Raw genomic sequence first — 25,690 nt, forward strand, 5'->3', positions numbered from 1 at the left:
ATTATTAAATTTGTGGGTAGGTACCCCTCTGATTCTGTGGCGAGGTCGCCAAAGAACGCGGTGGCTCGACGCCATCAAAACGGACACTGGCTTAGGCATAGAACAGCTGAAAGAGAAAGTCCAAGAAAGCGTGGCGAGAGATGGCCTATAGATTCGCCGAGAGTCGGATCCGACTGACCAGATTACATCATCATCACCCCTCTGATTGACAGTGGTCTGAGCACCATGAGAATTGTGACCTGCAGGAAACAATATGAGGCTGCTTAATGCAAAACCTATAATTCTAGCATCACCAGATAAGGAAAAAAATCATTGCACCTTCACTTAGAACAGTTTACATAACACATAACAATCCTATAAAGTCAGGCAGCGAATGGCTGCTGTGATAAGACTGCCTGATGAGGAAATAGCTTGTTTACAGATAAAAAAAGAAAGGGTGGAACTTAGAGATACACCATTTTTGGATTTTAACACTGAGGCTTGAAATGCTTAAAAATCTAAGAAAGGATGTAAGAACCTAAGAAAGGATACAGTTGAGAAGATGCCATTTGGCCTATATTGTGTATAGAGATTTTTTTTCCCTTTAACTTAATCATTTATGACAATCCCCTTAGACCTTGAATCATTCAACCCGCTATTCCATGAACTCTTCCTAAGGCTGTAATAGATTGTCTGTGGTATGGTGTTCAAAACTGAACACAATACTATGAGTGAGGTCTTACTAAAGCATTGCAAAGCTTGAGCATAACCTCTCCGAAGAGTAATTCCACACTCTTCGCTATGTATCCAAGCATTCTGTTCGCTGTTTTAATTGCTTCTGCAGATTGTCTTAATGAAGATACAGAAGAATCTGAACACCCTGATTTTTTTTCATGCTCAGCTTCCTACAGCACAGAATCACCCAGCCAATGTGTATAAAGCATGTTACTACTGCCAATGTGGATCACTTGTCAGCTTGACATGTCTTTTGTCCGAGTGCCTGTCCAGTATATGCCTTCGGGTAAATCTTTCTGTAATTCACTTGATACTATGTCTATTTTTGGATTATTTAACTAGTTTGATAACTACACAATAGGAAATACGATACAGCACTGTTTTAGAGGTTATACCCCTAAACATCAAGTGCTGATTACTCTTCAGTGACTAGTTCTTGATCCACGTACTTATTACTCTTTCTTTCTAGAACGCAAAACTGGGTTTGGATATAGCGCTTTCTGAGCAAAATAAATATAAAGGTTTATTTTTCAATTATGACAAAACTATATTGCTTTGGGAGTGCTGGTTAATTTATTTTCTCTAGTTCATGTTATTGATATCAAAATTGTGTATGTTTTAGCTTAGTATTTTGTCAACATTACTTTATGTTGTGAAATAAACCAGATAAAATGCTACAGCTATGTTTTTTTTACACTCAGTAAACGTAGTAGTCACGTTGCTTACTCCTTCTCTTCAATACTCCTTTTACTTTATTAACGCGCTTAGTTATCTCATGTTAGGGAAATATTTGTATTATTAATTCACTCGATGAAAGCACACTAAAACACTGTTATTAAGAAAGGACAGACAATGCAATAAAAACAATGTAATTTGTATCGAACAATGCCAGTCATTAGCCAGTCTGCATGCGTCTACTCCTATTGACTCGTTGGTTTTCAACACGAGATTATAAAACGCAATTATTACAGACTGTAATCAGTGAACTGACTTTTTATAAGAGATTTAATCAAAAAGCTTGTCACAATAAACACTTAATGTAGCATGCTAGTTTCTTTCCCTTTCTAAATCCACGATGGTTGTCTCTTAACGTGACATCGTTTCTTCAGTATGAGAGAGGTTGATTCTACGCTGCAAAGTAAGCAGTAGAAAAGTAGTGTTTTCTTTTTTACTTTTTCTGCTCGGGATGAACCTCTACTTGTTCTTTGTAGTTTCCACATCTAAATTATTTCACCTCGGTTCAAACTACTGTCCTATACATTCTACAACATCTACGTAGACTGACAGATTTATAATTTTCTTGTTCAGTTTTGTCCCACCTTTTTATGACTTGCCATTACATTTATAATTCTCTAGGGCGAGGTTAGAGCTCCTTAGCGAGAGCTTAAATAACATAGCTTCGGTTCTATAGATAAATTGATAACATCCCTTCCCTCATTTATCTAAGCAGAACTGGGAAAATTTCATCATACCTCTGCAATCTATTAAGCCGTTTTAAAACTTCTGTGGAACCTCTGTATCAGTTACACTAAAACCATTCAATATTGATAGAGCTGCTCTTATAACATGGGATATGGACATCTTTTATCGTTAAACCTTACATGAAATATTTATTTCGCAATTATCTCTTTTTCATCTTGTGCTATCAATCTAGTATTATCTTGTTAACAATTTGCTTAACATTTTTAACGTTCTTTAACTGTTCTAATACTGATTGTTTGTATTATATTTTACTCCACAGAAATATTCTATTCCATTTCTTTCTCTGTGATTCTAATGTCTTTTTTTCTGACTTGCCAGCAGCTAGGTACACTGTTTTTTTACACTGTCCAGGGTCTTTTTTACGCAGCATGCAGAGTGCTGTTTTCCTTCCTTTCTTTTATCCTTAAAGTCTTCAATAAACTGTTTAGGACATAGTTTCCTAATATGCCACTTATCCTATTTCACGAATGAATTTCCTTTGACCCTTTAATATTATAACAATCCTTCTGTGAATCTGAATTCACTTATTTCCAATTCCCTCTCTGTGAACCCTGCCTTGTCTCTTCACAGTCTGCTTTTCTAAATTTATAAAACCTAATTTTAGACACCGCCTTAAGAGATTTAAAGTATGCCAATGGTTCCCATATCATGGTCACAAATTGCCCAGTTGTTCTGCTGCATCTGTTCCTTTATCCTAGTTGTTTGAAAAGACTAGCCCAATAAGAGCACCTACCCTAATGGGTGCCTTTACAAACTAGGTTAAGAACCAACTGAATCAATTTCAGATTCTGTATTTGCTATTGCAACATTCCAGTTTTTGTGTGGAAAATTGAAGTCCCCTCATAATGTTATGTTACCTTGGCTACTTACATTCCATATCTCATTATACAGAAGAAAATGTGCATTAGAAAGTCTAAAACATATACTTACTGTTAAACACTTAAATATATATTTTCCAGTTTACCTCGTACATATTCTAAACTGCCTGTATCTTCTTTTTGAGTTGTCTAGTAGGTTGTAGGTTATTTCTGACATATTGTCCCACCAGATCCCCTCTTTAATCCGACTTGTCTTCCTAAACAAATATACCTATTAATTAAAAACCCTTGTCTATGTTTCAGGTATTCCACTGATGTCAGTTACCTGTTAATATGTTATGCTATCTGGGAATGTATGAGGTTATTTCTGGAACCTAGTTCATTTTGTTTTATATCGTTTAAGTAATAAACTAGATTATGGACTTTAATGTTTTATTTGCTATCCAAACACAAACCACACTAACATCTCTTCACTTTCTCTTTACAGGACTCTAACACACATTCTTCCATGGATTCTATTTCATTTCCATAAGCAAAACAGATTGACCATCTTACGTGTCCAGTGACGTCTCTAGCCCTGTAAATGCAAATACAAAGTCACAACTGACAAAAGTGCCCAAGTATAATTTCATAACAAGCAAAGGTTTATTACTTGCTGAAAGGTGAAGAAGAGAACACCTTTACACATTTGAAGAAGGCTCCGCATTTGAAATGTTGTGTTTCTTTTCTTTACCTTTCAGCATGGAATAAACCTTTACCTATCCTTTGCAGCCTGCGCATGCTGATGCAGCTCCTTAAGGGAACATCTTCAAATATAATTTCACTAGGAATAACAACATCCAAGAATTGAGCATAATTGAAAAGTTTATGGAGTGTTTTAAATACAACAAAAATTTGCCTAAAGCCGCTTGGCTGAGGACAGACCTCCTGGCCAGAGGACGAGGAGGCTGAGACCCCTATGTGGAGTGAAGGAGACCAAGAGGCAGCTGCAGAGGTGGAGATGGGGTGGGGATGGGATGCAAAATTATGTAAGTGAGGGAGAGAAGGCCATTACGTATAGTATTTCTAATGTTAAAGTGAGACAATGACTTTAATATCGGTTTCAGCTGTCAATAATTTGTAACCAAGATTGATTACAAATTATTGAGAGCTGAGACCGATTGAACCTAACTTTTTTTATCCCTTCCAAACTTCATTTCACTATGAATAACAACACCCAGGAATTAGGTGCATTGAACAGTTTATGGAGTGTTGATGTCAAAATAAAATGTGGTTTGGTCCATTTCAGAATCAGGGGGAGAGTAAAATGTGAGAGAAGTGTTCTGTGACGTATTGTATGGTTTGAACTGTAGGTTGTACTGGAAGTTAGAAAAATGGAGAAGAGCTGGTTTAAGGGTATTTGTATTGAATCTTATGTAAGCGAGGTAGGCTTCTGATGACCAGAGGCCAAGCTGCTTAATGAGATAGTCAGGAATGCCTTGATGAGCTGCTGGGGAAGCTTTATTCGGGAAGGAATTGCCAGGGAATTGTTCAGTAGCATATACAGACCTTGTGAGAACATCAAGCAGGTGAAAGAAAATCACAGGAAAATTAAAGAAAGTACAGATTAATTATTTTTAGAAGCAGCAGTAACCATTGCCCATTTAATATTTCTAGTTTAATAATACTATGGCAGTCATACTTGCAGGCCTGGACCTCTGGAACACTAAGGCTCCCATTTTGGATGGGCTGTAGGAACATACTATAAAATCATAAGAAATAATATAAATTAATGGAGGCTATTTGGCCCATTTGGCCCATGTAGCCTGTTTGTTTAATTAATCTCAAGGAATTTATTCAGCCCTTTCTTGAAGGAAACCAGGGTATTGGCTTCAACAACATGGCTGGGTAGCTTGTTCAACACTCTCACACATGTTTGTGTAAATAAGTGCCTCCTGTTCTCAGTTTTAAATGCACTTCTGTTTAGTTTCTACTTGTGCCCTCTGGTTCGTGCTGCATTGCTTATTTGGATGAAGTTGTTGGGTTGCCTTTGTCAATGCCTTTGAAATTTCGAATACTTATATCTAATCCCATTGTAGTCTTCTCTGTTCAAGACTGAAAAGGTTCAGTTCCTTCAGCCTGGCAGTGTAGGACATTCCCATAAAACCCAGATTGTATTTTTGTTCCACCTCTCTGGACAGATTCCAGAGCAGCATTTTTTTCTTTTTCTGCAATGTGGCAACCAAAAATGTACACAAAATGAATAAATAAGACCTTGCTAGTGCATTATACACCTTATATGGACAGAGAAGGAGTCACTCATATTGAACTAGCAATTATATACTTTTATTGTTCTTATATTTGAGAAAAAATATATTTTAAGTACTCTGCTACATAGTTATAGGAGGGAGAAATTGTTAAAATATTAGCTGTGCAAATCATCACATTAATTAAAGGTCTAAAATGCAAAAATGGTTATCTGATTATTGGGACAGGTGTACAATATCCTGTCATTACAATAGCAGTAAAGAACAGAACCATGTTGCAATGCTGTGCATTAAAGTAAACAATCATATAATTGCTTGGTAGCACGTTTTATTTCTTAATAGTAAAAAGGGCAATTTCCTTTGCTCAGATAGAGAAACATCCTAATTTATAATGCATTGAAGCTATATTTGATAAAAGAAATTACCGATTGCTGCTTTAAACAGACGTTTTCAGAGCTAATAAATATCACAGGTATACCTTCATTAACTAACACAGATGCAAAGCCCTCCTTAGATATAATATCCTTGAAAATATTACTGTGCAACCTCCTCACCAATGACTTTATTATATTATTCTCTGCAGAAGGAAATGAAGTGTACTGGTTGCTTAAAGATAATTACCTTTTATGAATGAGGATAATCTGTGAAGAAAACCACAAGGAAATTAAAGTCAGTGGAACCTATGCAACACACCACACACACAGAAAAGCTGGCAGTTATTCAAACTAAAAAAATAGTCAAGGCAGAGAGAGGGAAACAGATTGTTTGATTATGGTGTGACAGGCATCACAGCAATAACTGCATAAGAAGAATCAGCAGTTGGTCATTAGGATCATGCTATCTGACAACCAGACTCCTCCTCATTTAAACCTGTGCTGCCTTGCAGTGTGTGAGGGTCGTCTAGGAAACAGCAGCAAGAATACTCATGTCACTGGCATCAGTAACAAAGTCATTTCTGTTTTGGGGGAACATGTTAGTACCTCCTTAGTTTATCAAAGGCCCAACTAGCTAACCCAGGAATACTCTGCAGTTATTTTACAGTTGTGGGCAGTGTATGCAAGATGTATTCCGCCTAAATAGAAAATGGAGAAAAAGGGAATATTTTAGGGAATATTTAATGCCAAGTGAATGAAGTGAGACTACTTGCCTGGGTATCCTATTGTAGAGAACAGAGTTACTATTTCACAGATACACCTGTGCATTTTGGCCTACTCAAGAGTCCAGGGGGACTTTTGTCATTACAGTACACAGTTTATACTTATACTTAATTATACACTGAATTATAATTATAATTATATAATTAATTATATGAACATACTTGGAGACACACATAGCTAAATCACTTTTTTGAACTCCTGCTATAAAGTGAGATTTTTATTCAATCACAAAAATGTCTTCTTTCAAAAAATGGTAGAGAATTAAAAATACACCAGTATTTTAAGTGCGATTTTCATGGAAAAAAATAAAACTGAGTTAATACCTCAAGCAACATTTCCACAACTCGGCTTTATGAACAACGCAAACCACACTCGCATCAACCATTTTAACTTCCAATCCTGTGAATTTAAAAGATTCCCCGCCTATCAGAAGTTTGTTACTTATGACTGGATTGACTGTACGTCTGTCAAAAGACTGATCACGGCCTTCAGAGCCCAAGTATGTTTTGCTCGTCTATTGGCCAGGCAGCCACTGCTGTAACTTTTCATTGGCAGGGTCATCATCGCTCAAAGCCCGCCCTCCCTGTCCAAGTCTGTCTAGGAAACCAGTTTCCTGATGAATCTCATTGGATGAATATGAGGAGGGAGGAGGGGTTTCTTCGTCCACCACTTTTCATTGGAGAGAATGCCAGTCTGTCATCTGCGACTCGTGTGACGAAAGAAGCTGATATGCTGCTATTGGCTGGACCCTGTTTATGGTTGCGCGAGTTCGGGGGGGGGATACAGACTGGGTACATTGTAGCATTTTATAGTTATGAAATTTTATTTTGTTTGCAGTAAGGGTTGAAAGGAAGCAGGAAGTCTCGTAACAATAAAGCCGAACAGAAAGTTTCTATGAAAGCGCCCGTGCCTTTGTAGGTGTTGCTGCAGAGACGGACGCCTGTCTGTGCGAGAATGGTGGGGCTGGAGCCGCGGCTGCTGAGATAGCTGGAGTCCGCCCGGCTGCCTTCCTGCAGCGCGTCAGTGCCAACAAACAGCTGCGAGTCGGCGAGCAGAACAGACCCACTCGGCATTTTTATAGAGAAAAACTGGATGCATTTCTACAGGAGGAGAACATTGTCTTTTTGACATCACCGATCATCTTAAAATTTATTTTTTTTCATTTTTGCGGTTGCCATTCACAGTTTTAAACGAACTGGCTTATTTTTTTCTTAAACTTATTTACCATCAATCTATTAATTTTAAAGCTGAACTTCAGCGACCTGTAGATTGTCCATTTAACGCGAATAATGCTCCGGGGTTTGGACTTGCTGTGTACATTTTATGATTCAAAGAAGGAAAGGTCACTGATATAAACCTGGACTGATAAGGTTTAATTATCCGGTTCTGTCAAGAGTTTGGTGCGTTTTCTTGCCGTGGAAAGCTAACCCTGCGTTTATGAAATTACGTTATTAAATAAGATGTTCTTAATGGGACATTCCGATCAAGGATTAAGCAACGGATGGTTTTAATATTTCATTTTAGGAAGTATTCTTCTCTCTTCAACATCGGAGCGGACTTTTAAGTTTTGTGCTCCCTCATCGAGCGGAAGACTGCTGAAGTGGTAACCTTGAAGTGGATACAATATTGAGCGCAACTGCAACAGCATCAACATGTCGGCTATCTCTGCGGCGGAGAAAGTAGATGGGTTCACTAGGAAATCGATGAGAAAAGCCCAGAAACAGAAGCGATCGCAGGGATCGTCCCAGTTCCGAACCCAGAGCAGCTTCATTGAGCTCTCGCCTCTGCCTCAGCTCAAAGGTAAGAGGATAGAAGCGCCTGAAATAGCCTCTGCGCTGAAGCAGGGGTCGCTTGACGCCGTATCCCGATTTAATACTTGAAAGAGTGGCTTAGTGCAAGCAGTAAGCCAAACTGTCTAGCCCATTCCTAGCAGCCAAGCCTAGGAGAACTGCAGCTACAAAAATACGTGCGGCTTACGGTTCTCCGATATGGACATTTTAGGCAATGAATCCTTCATGAAAACCACAGAGTATGTCTAGATTAAGCTACTTTTATGATGTACATTTTTAAAAGTAAGCACGCAATATGAAGTTAACGGGAAATTAAACATCTGTAGTACAATAATCGAGCTGAAGGCTCGGTATCTGAATTACATTTTGCCCAAGGTAGCGATAGTCTTAGCTACTGTTTTCGTTTTCGTTTTGGGTCGATTTGCTGTCTTGTTGATATTCTATTAAGATGAGCCTTAATTTTTCCCTCAATCTGTGCTTTGTGGTGACTGATTCTTTTTATTTGGAAAACGTGCGTTGTCGTTTACCGTGTTATTTAAAACGTTCAACAATTGGACTTGTCAGGTTGGCTGCGCGAGTCTAGTTGCTATACAGTATTTTCTTGCAGGAATACAGTACTCGGCACCTATTCACAGCTCAGCTCTTCCTGTGAAGTAGATAATCTCTCCTAACACGACTCGTCAAGTGACATGCTTTACATTGTTTTACGTAACTGTGATTTCAAAGGCAACCACCGAACAAGGAATTTATATTTTATTTCCCAGTGGAGTAGTCGACTCATTTTATTAGCCAAAAGTAAAATATGAAAGCTTCAATTATTATAGTGGTCTGGGGCTTCTCATACAGAGCAATTTGCTTTACTGTTCATAAACAAAATTCACCTTGTCTAAATCGGTTTTCCCAGAATGTTTCTTCGAATGCATGATGTAGTTTTTAACATGCAAGTAATGTGTTACTATAATTTAGCTTTCTTGCAAAAGAGCGCGTTTGAAGTTTGAAGCAAGCTTAGTTACAGTGAGATGTAGGGTGAGTCAGGAAATGCATTTCAGGGATGAGTACGGAACTACAAGATTATATCACTGGTAAAAGGTGTTTGTTGGTACAAAATTAGCATCTGTCTACAGTAATGTATAAAATCACGTTCAAGATAAGTGAGCATTAATGAAGGATAGGATTGCTTTGTAGATTTCTCTTTATCAGGTGTGTGTTCATGATTATTACTCATTAAATATAAAGCATTGGTTTTTAAAAATCTCAGATTGGGAAGTTTAAATGTGGGCTACAGTTTTGCGTCTTTTACTATTGCCTTTGTGTTAGTGTTTTTTAGTGGAAGCAGCGAAACAAATGGGAAACGTAATGTTTATTATTGGATGGAGTTGGGGGGAGATGATAGCTGTCCAAAATGTGTTGATCTGAGACAACACCTCTGCTAAGAAATCAAAATAAAAACAACCAGATGCTCTCGGACACTTTAAAAGTAAATTGAAATACTGATATTTTCCTCCTGTGTCGTTCTACACCAGTGAAGTTGGCCTTTTAAGTAAACAAGTATGTATTTACATCATCATAATAATGTCCTGTTTGTTATTTTATTCTTTTAACAATACTGTTTTATATGTTGTTTATAATAAAGGTTGTGTGTGGTGTGGGGACTAATTGGTTATCTATAGCTAGTTGAGAAATGTCATAGTTAATCAAAACCAAACTGGAAACCAATAACATCCTTGTCTTCTCTGGGTTTTGAAAATCGATTGGCTTCCTTTGTCATATTTCTGTTCAGGTTTTCTCTCATATGAGGTTTCATATGCCTGCATCTCAGGCCTGCCTACAGATCCAGCCTGTTAGGTTCTGCATGATATGTAGGCCTACTACAGTGGTGACAGGTGTGACTGGCTGTATGAGCACACATACGAACTGATAAAATATACTGGTTTAGACAGATCTGGAGAGAAAGTGAAACCATGACAGCAAATAAGGTCCAGTATGACTGTGGTTTTATTTTTGGATATTTTTCTGGTACCTGTGCGTGTCAACCTTCGGTCAAGAACATTTGCACATGGTAAATTAAGTTGCAGTCAAGTGCATTTTTCCAAGCTAAACAAATTGCGAGGATGCCTGGCAACCTTTGCCATAAAGGTCTGGTAACAGGATTGATTGGATTTTGGTTTAGCCGACCCTGTCAGAGCGACAAAGAAACAAATAATTAAACTGATGCGAACAGTGCTTGGATTAGGGCAGAGTGACTATTTGAAAAGAGTTTGACATTAAATAGTGAAGTCAGATGGTGAGAAATCTGTCCCTGCTCTTCATCAAACTGTGATTACTGCTATGATTTATCGGAAGGTTTAATCTTTAATAGTACTTTGTGGTCATACTATTGACTATGCAATGTAGTAGGTGTACTATACTTGGAAAATTTGAAGTTTCATCTAGATTTTTATCATTTGCATTCTGCAAACTGTGAGCTTTGGGCTTTTAAATGTCGGCTTTATATAGCTGATTAAGAATTGTAAAATATATTTTTATAGTTAGTATCCAGGTACAGGGCAGAAAATGTATAAAAAAGCAATGTATTGTAGAACCAAGATAGCATTTAATACAGAAGCTATTTGATGAAAGGGAAATGATCTGTGATCCTCACAATGTTGTACAATATATATATATAAAATCAGCTTTTTGTAGTATAGTTCCACGGAAACATTTCCAAAATGTGTGCTAAAATGAAATGTAGTCATAAAGTTTGCTGTGCCATTCAGTAGATCAAGTAGTGACACAGTGGTAAATAATCTTTAAGATTTGGAATATATTTTAATTTACCCTGTTTTTGCAGGGAGAAACTCAAAGTGGAGTGGTAAAATTTGGGGATATAAAGATCTGTAATTACACCAAGTTAACAATTGATTCAGTTATTGGAGTTCCTTGTTTGCAGCTGCTGTAAATCCTGCATAATCATAATCACTGACTGCAACTGCAGTGCTCTGGGATTCAGACAGAATGAAGTTTTTGATGTTTTTTCACACTTAGTTTTGTGCTTTACAGCACCTTAATGCTATAGTTTGCAACCATGTTAGCACTGCTGTGTTTGGCATTGAATGAAAATGGTTACTTTCACATGGGTTCATGCTTCTGGCTTAGTGTATTTGTCATGTGAAGCACTTTGGGTTGCTAAAACAAAATTAGTTTGTATTGCATTAATTAATAGCTGTTTAACTTCGATATTCACCTGCAAATTTTGGTAGATTGCTCTGTGACACATTTGGCTGCTGCTACCTAGGTTTTGTTTCATTCTTGATAAAGGAAAGACTAAGAGAAAAGTTCATTTTGTTTTGTATTTACAAATGCATCTAGACTGCATATACATATGCATTTTTTTGCCACATAAAATCGTATGTGTGACAATGTGATTCCATCCATCTTGTAACCTCTTTATCCAGTTCAGTGTCGCTGGGGAGCTATCCAGGCAAGCATGGGGTGCAAGGCAGGATACACCCCGGACAGGACACCAACAGACACAAACACATACACAGTCGTACCAGGACCAGTTTTACCAGAAGCCAGTTAACCTACCAGTTGAGTAAACCAGAGCACCCAGAGAAAACTCATGCCAACGGAGGGAAAACGTACAAACTCCACATAGCACCCGTGGAATTGAACCCAAGGCCCCAGGGCTGCGAGGCAGAAATGCTCACCACTGTGTCACTGTGCCACCCCTGAGGTGTAATAATGTAGCAGAAATACATGGTTGCTTTTCAAACATAAGTAACTATAAAATATTTATTTTGACTAATGGGAAAACAAACAACTTTTAGTCCTTTATTTTCCTCTGCAAATTTTTAAAGTAAAAAAAATCTCGCATCTCTGTTTTGCTATTGCTCTTATTTAATCTTTCTGCAGACTGTAACTGAACATTATGGACTGACTAATTTGAGAAGTGTCCACATGAGGTTGGAGAAAATAAAGAATCGTAGTTAGTAGCCCATCATATCTTTGCACACTGTGCAGTAAGAATCAACTGCATTTCCTTTAATTTGCAGGCTGGTTTTATTTACCTGATAATCAAGGCTGTCCACTCTTTGTAACATGTCTCTTGTCTTTTGTTTGTCTTTGCAGAGCAGTTCATGTGCTGCGATAAAATCTTTCATTGTTACAAGGCAAATGTCTTATCATAAAGCAGTCACATAATTGTAAGATGCCTAACGGATTTTAATGCAGATATTTATTTCCTTATCATGTTAAATGCAGCTGGCAGACTTCAGTTCACTGATATGGATTTGCATTTACTGCAAGAGAACTGACCCAGTTTTGAACTCTAATGTTTGTGGAAGATGTCTTGTGAAGTTTAAGTGCCATACTAACTGTATTATATGTAGTACATTTGGTCAGTTGTTGGAGAGGAAATTGAACTAGCGTAAGTCTAACATGGCTGGGTTTTAATTGAATTGTACATTTCCTGTAGTGCCTGTAAGAGGACAATGCAGTTAGTTACACTCCAGGTGTAACTACAAAATTACTAGAGAAACATAAAACTAGATATTGTTTTATCTTTTCTTGTTTTTTTTTACTTACCGACAACCATTAAAATGAGACATGGGCATATACTGAAGGTCAAATACCACTTTTAAAGGTTCCACAAGACGTATATTCAAATTACATTGAACCAAACCCACTTCTAGGAACCATGTCCTAATTCTGAAAAAATACAACATAATACAGCTGTCAATAATTGTAAAGATTCACACCAAGCAAAAGCAAATAGATTTGCTGCAAAATAAATTAAAACCAAAAATCAGTTATAACATCATAACTGTTACATTACTGCATTAAAACCATCTTGTAGTACAATGTATGAACAGGATCAAACTTCATTGTTTATACTTGGTAATATTGTATTGTATTACTGTTTAATTTTGTACAGTTGTAGAATAAAGTCAGTGAAGCTGTGACATTATATATATATATTTTTTAAACCTGACATTTTTTAATCTCTTTTAAAACCAAACAGGATGGTTTTGCTGCCATAGGATCTTGATGTTTTCACAGATAAGATTGCCTAATGAGGATCCTTTGTGTTGTGTTCACATATTAATATGAATAAATAAAGCTCATGAACTCAAATTAACTTTCAATAGCAGCCTTAAAAGGGTACTGCAGTCCCAACTGCTCACTAGTCACTGTCATGATTAAAGTAATGGGATGTATGAGTGAGTAGGTACAGGTTGTGCAGCAGGCATTTCACTGCAGAATCACTGTCCCAATGTGATCTGAATGCAGAGTTAACAAGTGAGTAGTAGCTGTTGACAAAACCGTCTCGAAAGTCGAGAGCAATATTTCTATTGGATTGAAAAGAGATGTATTCACAAGCCTGCTTGTAAAGGGCCTTTTCGTGTCACCAGAAGTTCTTTTGCCTCGTTCTAAATCATAGACAATGCCGACAATATGGAACTGCACATATCTGGAAATCTAGTCTGTTTTGTGATGGAAATTTGAGGTTTTACATGCTACTGTGTACATTTAACTTTCCTTGTGGTTTGAAATGCAATCATCAATGCCAGTTCTTTCTAACCTTGAAATACAAAAATAGCTTTGCAGTTCCCCTTTAAAAGAAATAGACCACAAGAGATGTGTGATTTCATTATGATATACAGTATGGTCCAAAACAAGAAGAAATTAAAATAACAAAGCTGCCTATACCACAGAAACAACAGATTTGCCCCCAAAATATATAGGATGCAGTAAAAAGAACTTTGAGATTTCTAAACAGACAAGCATTTGAATGATATGCTCAGCTTGTTTTTGGGACAGTGATTAATGAATTATCAGAAAGCGCTTCCTTGCAGGAAAACATTTACTCAACTACAGCATAAAAATGCTGGGTGTTTTGCTGTTGAACAATAAACTGAGTCCTTTTGGATGGACTTTGTCTCTTATCTTGACATGTCCTGTCAGGACTATTGCTTTAGTAATTAGATATGAGACCAGAGTTGCAGTGTGAGGTTTCTTTGATCATTTATAGAAATACTTAAGAAATGGTTTACATTAAAGTTCTTCTTGGTTGTTATAAGCAGAAACAGTTAAGTGTGATGTAGGGTATTTTTGGGTTATCAAGAAAAAGAGGAAAGAGGAAATTAATAAGTTTATATGTATTTTTAATGCACAACCTTATGCTGACAAGGTTTTTTTAAACAAGGTAGTTGATTACTATTTCAGGGTCTTGAACTTGAATTTTGAACTTTTATTGCCATATGTAACCAGTACAGGTACTGGTACAATGGAAGTCTTACTTACAGAATGTCTCTCGATTGTTTAAAAAAGGTGTAATACACAAAGTGCAGACAGTGCATCAAGACAATATACAAACAAAAAGTAGGCAATGTACAAGTAAACTGTAACTGGTGCACTGTTTGTATTGTTTCTAGCAGATAAAGAATCAAGGCAAAGCAGACAAAATGGAAAATCACTTCATATACCATTTACCAGTGAAGGAGTTAGCCCACTGCCTTTATTTTCCATTTTGTTTTATTACTCAATGTAATGTTTTTTTATGAGAGGCATTTCAGTGATGTACAGGACAGGAAACATGTCTCAAATTTGGTTGGGAACAGAAAGAAAGTTGAAATTCTTGAACCTCTTCTCTCCTTTTCTCTTTTCATAAAGAGCCAACACAATTTTCCTCTCAGAAACTTTCTCTTCAGAAAAAGTTTAAAAGGCTCAGTTAGGGAAAACCATTTAATGATAGAGAGACCGTTATAAGAATTGTGTGTATCTATATGGGTCTCGCTGAGATATCTACCTCTTCTGTAAACTGAGCACTTTGAGCACTTTGCGAGTTGAAAACTACAAGAAGACCAAGGTAGACCGAAAACCACAGTAATAAATGCTGACCTTCTTTAGCTCTGCTCCACTTCTATGCTGTAAACTTTTGTCATAAGAGTTCGCAGTATCATGATTTGGGAAAGATTTAGTGTCCTTATTCTGAATATACTGTTATTTCTGCATGAAGGTATTCTTTTTGTATATCTCATAATCCAGCATTTTTGAGCACATTGTGATTGTCCAAAAAAAGTAAAAGCAGTTCTTAATAGTCTTCAAAAGTGGAGTTGATTACGGTTAATAGCAGCTCACTAAATCACCAATGCTGAAAGTTAGCAGTGACATGGGAAATCAAAAGAAAGAATCTTTAAATTGTAGTTGAAAAAGCGTTATCGACTAGCCCACCCCCAGAAAACCTAAAGGATCTTTTTTAATGAATGACTTAGCAGAATAGAGATGACATGATTCTGGAGCGTCCATTAACGTTTTGTCATTTGTCATAGTGTCTAGACAAGCATAATGGAAATTGTTAAAGCTTTTCATTACCATACTCCAGGAACGTGTCATAGAAGTTGTAAACAAATTGGTAAGCTGAAGTGTAAATAATGAAATGTATGTCATTATTTGGGTCGTACTGCTAAAATCTAAGCCATAACATTATAAGATATTTTTGGTATGCAAGTATTAATATTAATAAGTATTAATATTAATAAGTATTAAGTATTAATACGTTCACAAACTTTAACCTGTGGAATTTAATCTGTCAGAAAATCCTAATATAACCCTAGCTATTTAAAACAAACTGTTGATAAATGCAGGTATTTATCGAGCAAAAAAGAGCTTAAAAACTGGGAGCATTTGTCTCCATTTTAGGGGGTATTTTTTATACAGCCGTGATAAGAACTGGACAGAAGATTGTTTTTGCCCAAGTAGTTTAAAGAAAGCTCACTTTTGGGACTGGCTGCTGCTATTGTGCTGTCTCTCCATCAATTGCTGACTAGAAATAGTTTCTGTGTGAACACCCAGTGATTGATGCAGCGTGCTGTTAGTCTGACAGGCGTGTTGTACACTTGCCTTGGTTACAAAACGCTAACATAAGCAGAGCTCGTCCTAGTAATCAAGGGGTATGATGGTTCAGAGAGAGAGAGAGACAAAAATTAAAACAAAGTTGCAAGTGCGTATCCTGAATTACAGAGCTTGCTGTCCTGATTATTTTTTAAGTAAGTCAGAATCGATTAGAAAAAGCACAATTATTGCAGCTACAGCACGTTATTTCCTTGACAAATGTGGTATTCAAGTTTTGTTTTGTTTTCCTCTTAACAACCGACAGGTCATTTGTACAAACGAAGCTTTGCTTGTTTGCTCATCTGAAACATGAAATCCCTTTATTTATTTTGAGGTTTGCACATATACAGTATTATAATGACAAATCTGTGTACAGACTTCATACTCCAACAGTTTTACTTTTCTGAGGTCACAAAGAACGCTTACTTTGAGATTTTGCAAGCTGAGACAGAGTCTTGGTTAGAATCCTTCAAATACTGCAGCTTTTTGCATATTTTACTACTGTATCACTCGCCTGGTATAATTACTGAATACAGAAAAAATTCGGAAGTGGAAGAAAATTTCCGGTGGTCTTCACAGGACAAAGGAAAAAAATCTTTACTATTTTTTTCCTCGCAAGGATAAGGATGATCTCAGCTCTAAAAGCACAGCTCATTGTCTTTCTAATAAACAATTAGAGGAATTCTTGTAAGTTATATTGTAGATCACCAATCTTGGGCCATGACTGTCACATACATTATACTGTATATGAGGTTTAGGATTAGTGTCTAAGACCTGGCAGAAAAAATGCACACTACATTTTATACATTCAGTCACTTGCAGATAAAAGCATATCTACATTTTCTGAACACCAGTTGAATTCTGCAAAGCTCTCTCCACATGCCTGCACTTGTCTGACCCTTCAAAACACGTATAGGAAAACGCCCTGTAAACAAGCTTAATCACACACAGTAAAATAAAAGACTTTGACTGTGAAGACCTTCATGTCTTTACAACATATTTATAAATGGAATGCAACAGGTCACAGTATAGTCTATGATATTTATTGCTTGACATTTTTAATCATTGCTTTACATGGAACATGTTTTGACTTTCACCTGGTATTTTGGTAACTTAAATTCTTATATATATATAACAATATAATTAATTTGTAAGGCAGTTCTGCAGAATTATGTCTTTAGAGCCACACAGCCCATTCTATTAAGGTATATATATTTTTTAGAATTTATTTGGAACTAAAGTTGTTTACAATTCGTTTGCCAGAATAAGAGACCTAGGAACCCAAAGAATTTCCAGACAATGCCTTCTTTGTCACCTGTTTTTTGCTAGTGAAGAGAATTAAGGACAGTTATTTGCCTTTTCGTAGAGAAGCCATTAAAAATGATGGTTGACAGACCATAGTATGATCCAGCAGACATCTTCTGGTAGGCAGTACAGAGAATCGCTCTGTTTATCTGTTTTGAGTGGGGAGGGACAATTCATTTTCACTTCACTTAGGTTGGACCATATTGTACTTACAGTGCCACTTCAGTGCATGTCAAGTTTTATTAATAGTTGATAGTTGTATCCCCATCTATATGGCTTCATTACTCTGTTCTCCTCCCTTCTGGTAAGCTAATGTGTGGTGAGCTACTGGTGTACTTTGTCTACCATTGGTGGTGGTAGAGGGGAGTATTACCTGTAACGTGTTGAGTGGAGTGTCCACAAAAATAGAGCTATGTAAGGTACAGTATATAATAAAAAACCTGTATATATTGAACGCATAATGAATTGAAAGACATTGAATTGTCTAAAAATGAAGGCACATATTTAGAATATTTTATCTTAGTTTGCTAGATGCATTATTGAGTCCTTAAATATACTTTTCTTCTGCTTTAGCACCCTGTTGTTCTTGGTCATATATACCTGCTGATACTGAGTCCAGCCCTTAAAAGAAACCGCATTAGGCCCAGTGTTCCTGAAATTTCTAAGCAAACGGGGCTTATTGCTTTATGATTTAAAATGTTGATTTTATGTAATTAATGTTGTTCATGCATATGGTTCCACTGTAGTAGTATGTTGGTGCAGTAAAAGCAGTTAATTCTGTGTGTTTTTTGTAAATGAATTCTACTTAATCACACTTAACATTCTTTCAGAAGCAGCGTATATATCTTTTCACTTATCAGGGTAGACTTTTGTCCTTTTTAAGATTACTGTAAAATACCACATCATAGAAACATAAGAAATTACACACAAGCGCATAAGACATTACATGAGAAGCTACACACAACAGACATTTCATTTCATTTTGCCTGTTTGCTTATTAGTAGCCAATTGATCCCAGGATCTCATCCAGCTGCTTTTTGAAAGTAGAAGCCAAGGTATCAGCAGGGTAGTTTGTCACCCCCTCAGACGTCTTGCTAAAGCAGTGCCTCCTGTTCTTGGTTTTAAATTCACTTCCAAATAGTTTCCACTCTGGCCTTGTGGTTCTTGTTTCAGTCTGAAGACATCCACTGGGTCTTCTTTGTCAGAGCTCTTGTGGAGTTTGAATACTTAGATCAGGTTCTTCTCTGTTCAAGACTAAAAAAAGTTAAGTTCCTCCAGCCTGTCAGTGTAGGACACCTCCTTAAGTCCCAGAAAGTATCTGGTATCTTCTCTGAACAGATTCCAAAGCAGCAGTATTTTTTCTATTACCAAAAGTGTACACGGTCTTCTAACTACTTCTTACTACTGCATTATACAATTTTAACATACAGTAACATCCTTTGATTTAAATATGACGCATTTAACTATGTTCTAGCATTGTGCGTGCCTTTTTAAGTTCTTCCCCACATTGGATGGGTTATAACTGCTTCCTCGCATGTTGTGAATCTTAACGAGTACAGGTCCTTTAAAAACCATCAGTAGCCGTCTGAGAAAAGGGTTATGCAGGTTACGTGGTCAAAATGAACTGACATAATCTTAACCAAACGCCTTGCCATAAGCCACTGTTGAAACGGCATGGCTTGAAATCGATTTTGCCGAAAAAGTGAGAAGTGGAGTGAGCAGAAGGGCCTTGGGCGCCATGCCTGTTGAAAGATAGCGATGCAGTCTCCAGGTGTTCTGGACATGCTGTCAGCTGTCAGCTTCTTGTGTTAAAAGCTGGGCTATCAGGCTGTTTTGACAGATTGACTGTATTTCCAGACGTCTAGAGAAACGAGAAATCTTGCAAAGCCTTTTTGGTTACATTCGACGAGGGGGTGGTGTTGTTTAGCTTTGGTGGAGTTTCAAACATATATTAAACCCCCAGGGGTCCATGTTACAGTGAAATACGTTGTATGATATAGGTGTTTTAAAGATTTAAAAAAAATGTAATGCCACTTTTGGACAACATGTGCAATATTCTCTTACAAACTGTTTTCTCAGGACTTGTTCATTTCTGCACAGTACATCTGTGTACCTTGATTCCTGTGGATGTTTTTTCAGGCTTTGCTTCAAGCAACGTTATTTTTGTACTGATTGGGATTACTGTTAGTGTTGTTCTATGGCGATGGATTTGGTGAAGATGGTAAATGAATGACTCATTGTCGAGATATTAATATTAATTACATTGGGGCTAGTAGTGCCTTTGCTTATAGTTTTAAACATTTTGACCTTGGGCTGGGGAAATTAAGCCATGAGTGTCAAAGGTGGTCAGAAATTCAATTTTAGTTGTATTCTGTAGTCAACTACAGATTCTACATCTTTTTTTCAGACAGCTACATTTTTCATTTTTGCAGTGATCTTTTTTTTAAATTATAGTTCTGGGGTTTTCAACTCTTTCAGGGGCAGTAAGATGTACCGGTGTTATTAAAAGGGCATGTATACAGAGGAACCAGTATATGTTAAGACAGTACCATTCCACTGAATTTTTGGCTGTAGTGTATTTGAGAAAGATTTCACCCCCCTGAACTATTGAAAGTATTGTTTTGTTTTGGCTACATGCTTGGAGTCATTGTAGTTGGAGTGTGAATCTTTGGTCCAGTCTAAGGTCCTTTGTTGTCTAAAGCAGTCTTTCCTCAAGGAATTGTCTGTATTAGGTGCCGTACATTTTTCCTTCTTTTCTAAAAAGTGTCCTAGTTCATGAAAAACATCCACATAAAATGTTGCAGCCACCCCCATGCTTCATGATAGGGGTGGTGTTCAGATTACGCTATGCATAGCTCTTTGCATTCAGGGCGAAGAGCTCAATATTGGCTTCGTTAGATTTGAGAACCTTGTGCCACATGGTCTCAGGGTCTCTGCCTTTTTGCAAACTCCAGGCATGCTATTATGTGGATTTTTCTCAGGAGTGGCCTCTGTCAAGCCACTCTTCCATAGAGGCTAAATCTGTGTGGTGCTACAGAGAATGCTGTCCTCAGGACAGGCTCTTACATCTCAGCCATAGATCTCTGCGGTCCTGTCATGGTGGTCATTGTGTTCTTGGTCACTTCTCTGACCAAGGTCCTTCTTGCCCAGTTGCTCAGTTTGGGAGGACGGCCTGCTCTAGCAAGAGTCTGAGTGTTACTGTTTTATTTTCCTTGCTTGATGAAAGACCTCGTTGGGCTCCTTAGAACTTTCAGTACTCTAGATATGCTTTCATACTCCTTCTTGGTCTTCACAGCAGTGTTTTTACTCTGACGTGCACAGTCAGAGAGGTTACATTCTTATATAGAGAGGTGTATTACTGATGAAATCATGATAGCCAATTGAACAGACCACAGTCCAGTAAATTTTTTGGAGTTATCTTAAAAAGAAATTAGGCACACCTGGGTTCAATTTGGAGTGTCATAGAAAAGTGGGTGAATACTTATCAAATCAAAACATTTCAGAGTTCTTTTAAAATGCATATAAAATATTACCAGAACTTTTATTCCACTGACATTGTAGAGTATTTTGTGTAGATCAGTGACTTAACTTAACTTTTGGAGATGGTGAAGATCTGTGAAAATTATTTTTGTCACACAACACATTTAAGGAGGCTAAATAACGTGAAGGGTTTGATACAATTTATTTTTGGAATTTTCAAGGTACAAGGAGATCTGTAGTAATTGGAGAGAGCTTGATATACAAATAACTGTTTTAGATTAATTCATCTTATATTAATCTTCAATACTGTATGACTGTTTCCTCACAAAATCTCAATTTATTCAGGAAAGAAATCCCCATTGATCATCACAATAGACATCAGTAGTAAATGTTTAACTAAACTTAAAAATGTATTTCTTTTGCATAATTCACAAAGTTTGATTTAGATTTCTTCTCTGCAGGACACTGCTAGTAAACTGGAACTTTTGTACTGTACATTCTGTAAAATCAAATTCTTTGTTGATATTCCTGTTATTTCTTAGTTTTCCTTGGTCCTAAAGGTCAGGTTAGACCTTTAAACCCAGGTACAGCTTTGGTACACATAAATGTTAAGCAAACATTTGAAAAGGAAATGGTCAGAGGTTGGGATTTATTTTAATTTTGGTATTATTTATGTTGGTCCTCTTTTTCACAAGCCATAACCAAGTCAAACACAGTACTACTTGATCTCCATCCAGTGCTCTTTCTGCTGATGCATCCAGAAAAACAAACATGGCTGCAAGGGCTTGTTAACAGCTGGACATGGAAACAGGACAGGTGGTGACTTCATTAATACTTACATTTTTTCCACAAAGCATTCTCAGTTTCCTTTGGTGTATAAATATGTGTATATGTGACATGGTAGGCTAAAGGGTTTTGTAATTACAATGTTTTTGTGCACCAGTCACTGCGCTGTTACATGTGTTGAATAGTCAGGACATAGACTGAGTAGGAATGTGTGGATTTGACTGGCTTGTACTCACATCTGTTCATTGTTTTTTTTTTTCCTGCTGGATACCTTGGGTTTAGCATGCACTACAGACTACTGGTCATAATACACCAATAACCAAAGGCAGAAAGTCAGAATTGTTCTTTTCTAGAATTTAAAAGGCTGTCAAAATTTGAAAGAGGTTAACATTGCCTTTCTAACATGGTAAATCTGACCATATAAATGAGCTTTTGAAGTAAAGCCTTTTGGTTCCTTACTGCATATGGTTTTGTCTGTAGTATTTTATACAAAAGAAATGCCAGTTCCCATGACTGTGTACTTAAAGGGCAAAACCTAATTAGCGAAGGGTGTCTTGAGATCACATGAGTCTCTGGCACGAGGCCCTGCAGCACTGTCTGAAGCTTTCAAACCGAGGATAAGGCGCCGTTTTGTTCTGTACACAGGGACCCTTGTTGCAGTCACAGGATGTTTCTTGCTTGGTCGTACACGCTCTATTGTTTGGCTAAGCTGTACTCTTCAATGTTGTTTTGTATAACCAGAAAATCACACTGTGAAAGGCCCAGTGCCCTGCAGACACCCCTGTTATCATGTTGCTTTCCAGATGATTTAAGAGACATCTGCCAAGTCTCTCCTGCCTGCTCGTATTTAGATGATCGCATGCTGACAGGAATGGTGGAAATTGCTTTTTGAAGTATTCCTTTTAACTGCCTTTATTTTTGAAGATACAATCCGTTATACATGTATGGAGGAACATTTTGCGCTCCCTTTTTTGCTACAAAAACCATACATTTCTGTAATGCACCATAGTAAAAATGTGTAATTTGACAACGTTATCCGACATGCCTGATTATATGTATTTCAGCATTGTCACAATCAGGAAGTTGTAATTACAAAATATTTACTTTCCCCGACGTGGCTTTTGCTGTAGGCTAGGCCCAACACTGTCCACAACATTTGGCCATCATCACGTAGAGTACTGAAATAAAGTGCAAATGGAGGCTGACTCTTCAATACTAACTCCCTGAGGTACTTTAACTCTTACCACTTTTCCGGTTATGCATCATCCATGCCTTCTGCAGAAAGAAAACAAGTTAATTAGCCTAAACACAGCAAGCTGGACGCCAGCAGGCACTGAACTGTTGCTCATTTAGGAAGCTCTGCTGCTCTTAGATTTCTGTTCTCATGCTGCTGGCGCTGTTCTGTGGTTGAGCAGTGAACTGTGAAGCTCTGAAGGTTATAGTTTTTTTTTTGCTGGTGCTCTGCCGCGGGGTGTTGCCGAAGCCCGTGAGGTCGCGCCCATGGGCCCGTGCCCTCTGCTGGTGAAGTTACTGCCACCTCGGCGGGAGGAGGGTAGCACAGACTCTCTTCGCCACGCCCATCCCCGCTTTCCACTTCCCGCCACGGCCAGCGGAGCTTTGAGGTTAACAGCAGGGCCTCGAGTCTGCTTGCGGCACATGTGACATGTAACAGTTAAAGCACCAAAGGACGGCGCCTGTCATTGCAAGGCTTTGCTGATCAGACCTCTGTAAGAAATCTAAAACAATAGCATGGTAGAGTCTGTACCAAACACCCATGAATGAAGTCTTTGCTGCATGCAAACAAATTAAATTTAAATTCGGAGGCAGTCAATGAAACTTAAAAAAAGTTGCCCTTTTTTATCTGTCGGTGGGTCTGGCATGACTGGTTTTTCATGTGTTACAGGGCTGTAGGTAACACAGTTGTGTTGGTCGAGCAGCTCCTTGCGGTTACTGGCTGAGGTGTGAATTGGAGCTTATACAGAGACGCCTTGCTTTTCTTAATCTGTTTTTCAAGATGTGTGTATGGAATTTGAATTAAGACTTGATGGAGTGGAAGGGAGGTTCAGTAAATTTCCCTGTCTTTCTGTACATTGTGAGCGCATATTCCAAACTCGAGAGAAATCCATAGGTTTAAAAAAAGAATAATATTGCAGAGTAAGAGAGTGGAAATATAAAGGAGAACTCTTATAGATAAGAAAGGTGGTGTTTTTTAGCCTTCTAGCATTAGGTCTGAGCAATTTTGAATGTTTTAGCTGGATGTCTTATGTTCTGTTGGCAAAACCAGTACTATTGCAGTTACCATGTAAACATAGTGGAAATATTTGAATTCCATGCATGTGCTTAGAGCTCATTTGGGAGACGCATTCAGAATAGTTCTATAGTTTACTGTATGTCACGTAAAACACTGACTGGCTTTCTAGGATTTCCCCTGGTATTTTTTTTTTGTTTAAGTTTTTTCCAGAAAAAGTTTAAAAAAATGTATACACTGAATTTTAAGATTGCTCCCGCTGACATCTGTACATCAGCAGTACCATGTTGTCATTCTTGTGAGAACCTGTGAAGTGGCTTGGTAATCAGGCTTAATTAGCAACCAGAATGACGAAATCACACATGCCTATTTACAGTTCTGTTGTTGTCAGATTTTTGCCTCTATTTTTTTCTCAATAAATCTGTCAAATTAATTTCAAATTTAACAGATTTAAATCAAGTTCAGATAACGTTTAACTGATTTAATCTGTTTGGGGTTCTGCATTCTGGAACTTTTGAGAAACGCATTAATAAAAACTAATTAATGTAAAATGACCTGTTTTGTTGTTTTATTGAAAAACGTATGTGGAGTATCTGCAGTAGATGTACTATATAGATGGTTTCATGTTCTTTTGGATAAAACTTATTAAAAGTCATACTATTATGGCTTTGATAGCTTTAAAACTATGAAGGTTTCAGTGTACTCCAAAAGTAAGTAGTAATAGGATCCAAAATTGATATTTTACAGTGTAAAATATCCAAAGGTGTTTGCAGGTAATGGATTTGAGACATCAGGTATTCCAAAAGATCACAGTTAATTGATTATGACCCTGCTTATCTCACTTTTGTGATTGCAATGCTAAGTAGGTGCAGATCTCAAAGCAGTAGTAATAGTTTCCATCCTGTCATTGTGGCAAGTTAAAACATCTGAAATTGCAGAACGTCTGAAGCTGCTACACAGACTTAGAGAAGAGATTCAGACAAGCCAAACGGCATTGATTTGAATGTATTAGTCAGATCTGCCACAAAAAAACGCTGTAGTGAATGTGGGTGCACTGAAGAGAAAGTCACTATTACTACGGGTTCATCACAGCAGGCAAACCAAAGAGAAAGATGCTTTGCAGCTTGTTGTCCAGTGGCTTGTTCTGCAGTCTTTCCATCTGTATCAATATTGTCTCCTCCTAGATCCGCACCTTCAAAATTATATAATTAATTAAAATGAAGAGCAAACTTTTTTCTGGTGTAAAATGCTTGAAAATGTCTGAGTTATAAACAATGTCCCTATTTAAAGGAATATTTTTACTGCCTTATATCTTAGAATATTTTAAAAGTTCTGATTGATAGAAAAAGTGTTAAGAAGTGTACAATCCTGTTAGCTACAGTAAGATTTATTCCATTTAATTCCCGTTTCAAAAAGCCTGCTTTACTGCGGAAAGACTGATTTTATTCTCATCTTCTATCTGTGAAGCATGTTGAGGTTGTGTAGTATTGTGTAGCATAGTTGTGTGACAAGGAGAGGTTTTGAATACGATTTCCACAGGCAGGCTTATTTAACGGAGTCCAGGAATTCTCCAGGTAATGGAGCTCCTTAGAGTGAGGGCTCAGTTTAATCTGAAGCAATTTCCATGTCTTCTTTTAATCTAACACTTAATTAGTAATTTGTCTTGACTTGACCCAAATAAATTATGTACAGCACCTGAGGCAAGGGAAATGAACTTCAGATGTGGAGCCCCATTCCCTCTTAGAATAAATTGTTAGTGGTAAGTTTTAGCACAAACTGGGAGAGCGTT

At 37.4% G+C, this 25,690-nt stretch overlaps 1 protein-coding gene across 1 annotated transcript in view; it reads left to right on the forward strand.

Moving 5' to 3' along the window:
- The first annotated feature begins 7,163 nt into the window (after positions 1-7,163).
- The window catches only part of ppp2r5a (protein phosphatase 2, regulatory subunit B', alpha isoform), a 106,124-nt gene continuing 87,597 nt past the window's right edge, over positions 7,164-25,690 (forward strand). Inside the window, exon 1 of the mRNA XM_088625488.1 lies at positions 7,164-8,217. Coding sequence (XP_088481614.1) covers positions 8,070-8,217 — 148 coding nt within the window. The 5' untranslated portion in view covers positions 7,164-8,069. The remainder of the gene's footprint in view (positions 8,218-25,690) is intronic.

This window comes from Lepisosteus platostomus, chromosome 3 (assembly GCF_059453375.1).
Source record: "Lepisosteus platostomus isolate fLepPlt1 chromosome 3, fLepPlt1.hap1, whole genome shotgun sequence".
Taxonomy (NCBI): Eukaryota; Metazoa; Chordata; class Actinopteri; order Semionotiformes; family Lepisosteidae; genus Lepisosteus; species Lepisosteus platostomus.